The 9358-nt window shown below is 45.9% G+C and overlaps 1 protein-coding gene across 2 annotated transcripts in view; it reads left to right on the top strand.

Moving 5' to 3' along the window:
- Positions 1–905: 905 nt before the first annotated feature.
- Positions 906–9358, top strand: part of Npl (N-acetylneuraminate pyruvate lyase) — a 43700-nt gene continuing 35247 nt past the window's right edge. The window contains exons 1-2 of one of the 2 annotated variants that reach the window (XM_031384897.1): positions 906–1066; positions 4881–4964. In XM_031384897.1, the coding sequence (XP_031240757.1) occupies positions 4897–4964 (68 nt within the window). In that variant the 5' untranslated portion in view covers positions 906–1066; positions 4881–4896. Of the gene's footprint in view, positions 1071–4880; positions 4965–9358 lie in introns of both variants that reach the window. The other variant, XM_031384892.1, reaches the window with a different exon arrangement.

Raw genomic sequence — 9358 nt, 5'->3', positions numbered from 1 at the left:
TACATACATATACATATGTATATGTACATAAACATATTACACATATACGTATGTGTGTATATATTTGTGGCTGAGCGTATGCAGTAGGCATCGGATCCCCTAGAACTGAAGTTCTAGCCAGTTGTGAGACACCATACGGGTGCTGGGGGTCCAGACTGACTGCCTGCTAGGGATAAAACCCAGATTCTCTGCAAGAGCAGTAATCCCTTTTAGTGATAGGAGATTTAGTGGTTAGAGAGAACCATCTCTCCAGCCCATAATTGTTTGTTTTGTATTTTGGTTTTTCAAGACAAGGGTTCTGTGTGTAGCCCTGGCTGTCCCAGATGTTGTTTTGGACCAGGCTGCTCAGACCTCGAACTCAGAGATCTGCCTGCTTCTCCAGGGGCTGGGATTAAAAGCATGCACAAACACCGGTGGCCTATTTGTTGTTGTTGTTTGTTTGTTTGTTTTTTCGAGACAGGCTTTCTCTGTGTAGCCCTGGCTGTCCTGGAACTCACTCTGTAGACCAGACTGGCCTTGAACTCAGAAATCCGCCTACCTCTGCCTCTGCCTCCCAAATGCTGGGATTAAAGGCATGCGCCACCACTGCCCGGCTTAATCCACTCTTAAAATCTCCTCATTTCTCTTTTTTCCTATGAAACAAAGACCAGGACTGGAGCAACAGTGTCAGCCTAGAGAGCCAAACGGCCACTGTGCTTCATATAACATCTCACATCCAATGCAACCAAGACTCGCGCTTGCAGGACCTGAACAGGAGAACTCCGGGTCTTAGAGTGGTAAATTCAGCGGATGTCAAGAGGTGCAGGAGCTCCCGAACCTTTCCCAAAAGAGGGCTGTGGCCACACCCAGGAAGGAGCAATTAGTGCAGTCTCGGGATTCCAGCCAGTGAAACGGCGCCTGGGCCCGACGTGGAACTACAACCCCCAGGCTCCCCGCGCGGCCGCACGTGGTCCCGCAGCCCGAGATAAAAGCGCAACGGCGCTGCTCGGTGGAAATCGGGTCTCCAGCACACAGGAGCAACCGGGTGGTCGAGGTGAGCGCGGCGCCGCGGACCAGAGGAGTGAAGGCAGGTACGCTGCGCAGGGAAGCTCGGGGACTGTGAGGGCGACCCTGCCGCTTTGGGGCCGGTGACACTCGGGGGATTCTTTTGAAGACCCGCGCAGCCTGGCCTCCGGGAACCCTTGTCAGAATCGCTCTCTTAGCCTTTGAGCAGAAGGGAATTTAGCCATTAACTCGAATACACCTATCTCTTATAGGAGAGGTTGCTTGTATTTTGTGGTTTTTCAATATCTGTATTTCTAGTTTACCAAGTATTTCTCAAGTCATTCTCCTTGTTCAGAACTGCATCACTTCCCCCTCCTCCCTTTTAAAATTTGGCGGCTTTAAAAACCAACTTTTGTCTGTGCTTTGGTATTCCTACGCACAAATGGGGTTTCCAGGGTGTGACTCTCCCTAGCGTCTCAACAAGAACATCCCAAGTTCACTTTAAGTCGTGGGTGCGAGAGCATCGTGATTATTTGCTCTTATTTCAAACGATGAAATATTTCAAAGCATAATAATCCCAAGTTGATCTTGTGTCGCAAGCTGGCCGAAGACTCTGATCCTCCTGCCTCCAAGTGGCTTGCAGTCTTGGACAGAAATGATCTTGCTTATAACTCTGTAGTTTTTAATAAAAAGCAACTGTTCAGGAAGAAATCTGAAGTTAAATAATTTTCTATTTGGAGGATTAAGAAATCCTCTCCTCCCCTCCCCTCCTCTCCTCCCTCCCCTCCCCTCCTTTCTCCTCTCTTCTCTTTTCTGAGACTAGGTGTCTCTATTATATAGCCCTGGCTGTCCTGAAACTATAAGTAGACCAGGCTAACCTTGAATTCACAGATCTGTTCCCTCTGCCTCCCAAATGTTGGGATCAAAGATGTGTGTCATCATGTCCTGCTGAATCCTCTGGGTTTTGTTTTGTTTTGTTTTGTTTTGTTTTGTTTTGATGTCCTTCAATGGGTCTTATGTAACTCAGGCTGGTCTCCACTCATACGCAGCCACAGATGGGTTTGAACTCCCGACCCCGCTGCCTCCACCTTTCAGATGCACCGCAGTTCCTTGAGTCTTCGAGTGAGTTTGAAAAGTGAGCTACACTGAAGGGATTGAAGTGGGAGACAGATGCTATGGAGCAAAGAAAAGCCACGGGGAAAGGCAGGCAGGCAGCGGCCTCCGGAAGGGGTTTGAACCATGGAGCTGGTACATTGTAGGCATGAAGAAACCTTCCAGGCAGGCGGAGTTGATGTCATCTGACTAGGAAAAAAGCAAGATTAGAAATGTGGGTGTTCTGGGGGTGACTGCCAGCCCCACTCCTTTTCTTCCACAGGCCTTATTTTTTAACTACTCAAACTGCATCTAAGTGGTGATTCGTTTAATAGCTTTCAAAGACATCTAAGACTTCCCGATCAAAACTTAAAGATGTTCTTAGTCAAATATGAAATAAATGCAGCCAGAAGCCCAAGAGGATGGGAGTCTAGGTGGCAGGAGCTGACTATTTTTGATCTAGGATGCTTTAATGCTGATTGCTCAAGCACTTAGCTTCTTATCATTTTAACCTCCTTGGGCCCGGGTCAGTGATTACAGATCCAGATAAAAGGTAGCACCGCCTAGGTCACGAGAGACCAGCAGGAAAGGGGAAGGGAGGAGTTCCAGGTAAGGAGATAACCGGTTATGTCACTCGGGACCTCAAGAGACTAAAGTACTGAGTAGTGGGGAGGAGGCAGCGGCACAAATGACTGTTCCACAAGGCAGGACTTCATAGAGAGGGTACTAGGCATGTGCCTGGCACAGCCGTCAAGCGCATTTTACACTGTGTTTACCACAGTGACTGGTATCCTTGCTACTGGGGGATAAAGAAGCATAGAGAGAAACGGTGGAGCCACGATGCAGTCCGACTCCAGGGCTACCCTGTAAGGAAAGGGAAGGACTTGGGAACTAAGATGGCAGTTCACTTTGAGGATCTTGGGTTAAGATCACTGTAGGGATGACAGATGGAGACTTGCAGCGGGCATTTCCTCCTGCATGCTGAATCCAGGCTCTCTCCCAGGAAGTTCGTTTCCTCTGTATGAGAACTATGTATTGGGTCTTCCACATTAAGAAGGTCAGGTTCACTCTGCCAGTGGAAAGTTCCATCAGTCCCACATGAAGGAGTGGAATGAGGCTCTCTGCTCCAACAGGGAGTATCTATCAGGGAATTTCCTGTCAGGTTCAGGCACCTACGTGGTCATCACACATGAGCTGAAAACTGGGTGTTGAGCTGAACAGATAGCTCAGGGGTTAAGAGCACTGTCTGTTCTTCCAGAGCTCCCCAGTTAAAATCCCAGCAACCACATGGTGGCTCACAACCATCTATACTGGGATCTGGTGTCCTCTTCTGGCATGCAGGCGTACATTTAGATAGAGTACTCATATACATGAAATTAATAAATAAATCAAAAAAAAAAAAAAAAAGGAGAAAGAAAGACAAAGAAAACCGGGTGTTAACTGGGGTGTAGCTTAGTTGACTAAGTGCATACCATGCACAAAAACCTGGGTTTCATCCTGAACCACAAAAAACAAAACAAACAAAAACAGAACAAAATGTGGTGGCACATGCCTTTAATGTACAGCTTACAAGTAGAGGTTGGATATGGTGGCACACATCAATAATTCCACAGAGACAGAAAGAACAGGAGTTCAAGATCACCCTCCAAAACACAGTGAATGGAGGTCAGTAGGTCTTACAAAGACCCTGACTCAAAAACAAAACAAAACAAAACAAAAAAAGCAAAAGGTTCAACCACTTGCTGCCGAGCCTGACAGCCTGAGTTCGATTCTGGAATCTATCTACACTGTGGAAAGAAAGAACTGATTCCCACAAGTTGTCCTCAGACCTTTGTACATGTGCTATGTGTGCCTTGTAGACCTAGACACATGCACAATAAATGTCTAAAAGAAAAGAGACCCCAAAAGTCTACAAAAGCTGCAAAATGAATAAAATCAGATTTCGAGTATCAGAGGGTACTTGGTTAGGTGGAGAATGCTAATGATTCATTGAAGTCTTTTAAGTACTGGATTTTGGTGGGATTCCAGCTTAAGATATGAGTTGAGAAAAGAATTCTGGGGCTGAAGAGATGGTTAAGAGCACTTGATTGCTCTTCCAGAGGACCAAGGTTCAATTCCCGCCATACACATGGCAGTTCACAATTGTCTGTAACTCCAGTTCCAGGGGATCTGACACCCTCACACAGACATACAGACAGACAGAACACCAATGCATATAAAAATAAATCTTTTAAAAAGAGAGAGAGAGAGAGAAGAAGGAAAAGAACACCTTCTTTCTACTATATTCAACTTAAGTAATACCGATCTTGTACAGTTGAGGCCCCTGAGTGAAGTTATACCCCAGGCCTGGTCTGCTGGATCTTCCTCCTCCTCCTCCTGAGGTCTGGGTTTCTCCAGCTCTCTGTAGCTAAGATGGAAGACCTTCCAGGTAGTATTTTCCCAGGCCCACCCTCTCTTTGTCTTTAAAGCTTCCACACCAATATAGTTCGACTCTAAATCTTTTTTTTTTTTTTTTTTTTAGTTTTTCGAGACAGGGTTTCTCTGTCCTGGAACTCACTCTGTAGACCAGGCTGGCCTCTAACTCAGAAATCCGCCTGGCTCTGCCTCCCAAGTGCTAGAATTAAAGGTGTGCGCCACCACTACCTGGCTCAGCTCTAAATCTTTACATTCCTCTACTTATTCTGGGTGTTTCTCTCTTGTAAGTTTGTTTTACAATTCTAAGCTGGGAATGAACTTTGGCCTTGGAGTTTGATCATTAATGGACATTCCTTGAAGAAAGAGAGTGATGACACCCTGTTTTCCAGACCTTCCAGCAGCCCGATGGCCTTCCCTAAGAAGAAACTCCAGGGCCTTGTTGCTGCCACCATCACTCCGATGACCGAGAATGGGTAACTATCAGGGGGGCCAGAAGGGCACCTGTTCTGAGTCACTGGAAAGGCCAGAGGCTCCAATCTCCACTGAACCTCTGCTGGGTAGTCTTACCAAATGGTAGTTTCTGCAGTGTGCCTGAGAAACTAAGCCTAGATAGGGCCAGTGGAATAGAGGAGAATCCCGTCTTAGCATGAGTACTGTCCAGGCCCCTCTTGGGAATCCTGTCATTTTGGACATTTGGGTTTTGTTTTGTTTTGTTTTGTTTTGAGACAGGGTTTTTCTGTATAGCCCTGGCTGTCCTGTAACTCACTCTGTAGACGAGGCTGGCCTCGAACTCACAAATCCGCCTGCCTCTGCCTCCCAAGTGCTGGGATTAAAGGCATGTGCCACCACTGCCCAGCCATCATTTTGGACATTTGTATCATTGAGTGACTTGACAGTGTGGCTCACTGTAGAGTCTGTGCTTGGGTTTGATCCATGGAACTCACCTCAAAAAAGGTGGGGGTGGGGGTGCTGAAGAGATGGCTCAACTAGAAAGGTGCTTGCTGCACAAAGGTAAGGACCAAGGGCAGATCACCAAGATCTCTGTAAAAATCAGGTAATCCCAGGGTTGCAGAGGTAAAAACGGGAGGATCTCTGGAGCTTGCTGACACGCTGACAAGTCCGTCTATCTGAGTCAGCAAACTTCAGGGTTAGTTCAGATATTGTCTCAAAACATAACAATAATATAGCCCAGAGCAGTTAAGGAAGATATGTGAAGTCAGCTTCCAACTTTCGCACATGTAAACATGTACCCACATACATGTATGCTCAGAAACACATCCACATTATACTACACACACACACTGCACAAAGGAGACAAAGCAGGCTGTTGATGGACTTGCCTTAGGGTTTGTATTGCTGTGATGAATGACCGAAAGCAAGCTGGGGAGGAAAGGATTTATTTTGCTTATGCTTTGTATCACAGATCATCATCAAAGGCAGTTGGGGCCGAAACACAAAGCAGGAGCTGATGCAGAGGCCATGGAGGGTGCTGCTTACTGGCTTGCTTCCCCTGGCCTGCTTAGTCTACTTTCTTTTTTTCTTTTCTTTTTTTTTTTTTAAGATTTATTTATTTATTTATTTATTTTATGTATATAAGTACACTGTAGTTGTCTTCAGACACATCAGAAGAGGGCATCAGATCTCATTACAGATGGCTGTGAGCCACCATGTGGTTGCTGGGAATTGAACTCAAGACCTCTGAAAGAGCAGTCAGTGCTCTTAACTGCTGAGCCCTCTCTCCAGCCCTTGTATTTTCTTTTGTGAGACAGGGTCTCTGGACATAGCCCTGGCTGTCCTGGAACTCACGCTGTAGACCAGGCTGACCTCGAACTCATTACCTACCTCTGCCTCCCAAGTGCAAAGATTAAAGACACAGCTTTGTTATAGGTATCTTATGGAGTTATGGAGGCTTTTTTTTTTTTAAGTCCTTCTTTCCAAATGACTAGCTTGAGTCAAGCTGACATACAATTTTCAAGGACCAGTGTCTTAGGTGTCCGGTATGCTGTGAGAAAGAGCAAGACATCAGCAAGGTGGACTCATCAGACATCTTTCCAGTCTCATTTAGAAACTGATTGGGAGGTGGGGGTGGGGAAAGGAGGGAAGACAACCTAGGTAACAGTTGATGGTTGTTGAGTGTTTTACACAGGTGTCTTGACTTCGAGATGCAGCCTGTGGCAGCCCCTTTGCCTGCATGATCACATAATGGCCATGCACCATACATGATTCTGCACTATACATAACTCCTCCTAGGACACCTGACACAAGTGAGCAGGCACTTCCCCCATCTGGGTGTTATTAACCCATCAGAGGTGAATTCTGGCTTCTCTAAGCATCCTCTTCCTGTAAGAAAAAACTTATCACCAGACCTGCATTGCAAACTGATGGGCATTAGTAAGATAATCTTTACTACAGTGCTTGGCCACTGCACAAGACAACAGGTTTGAATTATCATTGTGGAAGAGACAAGGATTCGAGGAAGATGGGTTAATTAATACTCCTTAAGAGGCCTTTCTTTGGGGAGTTCTATTCCTGAATTTGTAAACCTAGTAAGAGCTTTTAATTCTCATCCAAAGGTGGTCCCTTAGATGTTTGGAGCCCAAGGCTTGTAAGATATATGAAAAACTCCCATCCTTCCTGGATCTAACTTGCTGAAGTATTATGTAGATCCCTCTGCTGGCTAATGGTCTTTGTTTTCTGTTACTTCTCCCTTTTCCCAGCTTCTGGGAAAGGCTGAAATCAGCTCTTTCTCAATGCATCAGCCACTTGTGGGGTAGATAAGCAAGAGGCATGTGACTACTGGAGCAGACTGGACAAGTGAGTGTCACAGCTCAGCACATTCCATCCCCTTCTTGCTACATCAACTTCAAGTGGATTCTCCAGACAGCCTTACTTTTCATCTGGGACACCCTGGGGACAGCTGAGCATCCTTCCTTAGTCTGCTGTTATCTAAAGGCACAGACCCAAAGTACTAGAGATAACTAGCAGGTCTCTGGAGCCCAGGGGGTAGCTTGCTCGCCTGCAGACTCAGCTCTTGGGAGGGAAAGTCGAGAGAATCGGTCAAAGTTCACGGTGCTCCGCGAGTACAGGGACAGACAGATTGAGCTATGTTGACTCTTTTTTCTCTCATCACTTGGCTCCATCAAAATACTCTTATAGGGCCTAGAGATTGCTCAGTGGTGAAGGCACTGGCTACTCTTCCAGAAGATCTGGATTGAAGTCCTAGCACCCACATGACAGCTTATAACTGTGTGTAACTCCAGTCCCAGGCATCTGATGTCCTTTGAGGGTGCCAGGCATGCACATGGTGCACTAAATTACATGCAGGCAAAACTCCCATACATGTTAAATAACTAAATATAAAAAAATTAAAACAAATAAAACTACTTGTATACATACAAAAAGTTTAGAATATCCAAGAACAAGTAGGCATTAACCTATTTAGCCAAAGCAAAATCTGCCCTTCTGATGTGTTTCCAAAATGTTACACCTAATGAGAAAGGCACTGGACTGTAGTACGTGAGAGTCTGTCCAGGCAATGTGCCAATGTGATAGTGTTTCTAATCTGGCTTACAACAGAAAAGCCTCCATGGTTCCAAATGACTGAATACAGACTATGTATGTATATGTGTATGTATGTATGTATGTATGTATGTATGTATGTATTAAGACAGTCTATCCATTTATCTCTGACTGGCCTGAAACTCGACTTTTAGATCAGGTTAGCCCTGAACTCAAGAGATTCACCTGCCTTTGCCTCCCAAATGCTGGAATTAAAGACATGCACCATCATGCCTAGGCTTTTTTCTCCTTAATTAATTCGGCTCTCAGTCGAAGATGATATCCAAGCCAGGCAGTGGTGGCGCTCACCTTTAATCCCAGCACTTGAGAGGCAGAGACAGGCAGATTTCTAAGTTCAAGGCGAGCCTGGTCTGCAGAGTGAGTTCCAGGACAGCCAGGGCTACACAGAGAAACCCTGTCAAAAAAAAAAAAAAAAAAAAGAGGAAGATGATATCCCAGAAAGGGGAAGTTAGCGAGGTGGGGTGTGGCTAGTTAAAGCATCTGCCAGATTTACACCAAGGTGCTGTCTTGCCTTTAAGAGGCCTGGAGAAATGGCTTCCTAGTTAAGAGCACTCACAGCCCTTGCAGAGGAGCCAGCATCCACATAGTGACTTTCAACAATCCTTAACTCCTAATTCTAGTTCCGGGGGACCCAGTGCTCTCCTCTGTCCTCCTCGGGTATTAGGAACTTACACAGCCCACAAACATACAGGAAAGTAAAATATTCACACTGTCTTAGTTAGGGCTTTATTGCTGTGGAAAGACACCATGACCACTGCAACTCTTTTAAAGGGAAAGATTAAATTGGGGCTGGCTTACAGTTCAGAGGTTCAGACCACTATCATCATGACCACTGCAACTCTTTTAAAGGAAAAGATTTAATTGGGGCTGGCTTACAGTTCAAAGGTTCAGTCCACTATCGTCATGGCAGGAAGCGTGGTGGCATCCAGGCAGACATGGTGCTGGAGAAGGAGCTGAGAGTTTTACATCTTAATCTGCAGGCATTAGGGAGAGACTGTGTCACACTGGGCATAGCTTGAACATAGGAGACCTCAAAGCCCTCTCCCACAGTGACATACTTACTAATATCGCCACTCTCTGTGGGCCAAGCATTCAAACATGAGTCTATAGACTCTCAGGGTCATACCTGTTCAAACAGCTACACACACACATGTTAAAAAGCAAAAACAAGGACGGGCGGTGGTCGCTCACACCTTTAATCCCAGCACTTGGGAGCCAGAGGCAGGCGGATTTCTGAGTTCTAGGCCAGCCTGGTCTACAGAGAGTTCCAGGACAGCCAGAGCTATAC

This window comes from Mastomys coucha, unplaced genomic scaffold (assembly GCF_008632895.1).
Source record: "Mastomys coucha isolate ucsf_1 unplaced genomic scaffold, UCSF_Mcou_1 pScaffold1, whole genome shotgun sequence".
Taxonomy (NCBI): Eukaryota; Metazoa; Chordata; class Mammalia; order Rodentia; family Muridae; genus Mastomys; species Mastomys coucha.
This window is presented reverse-complemented; position numbering and strand designations above follow the sequence as displayed.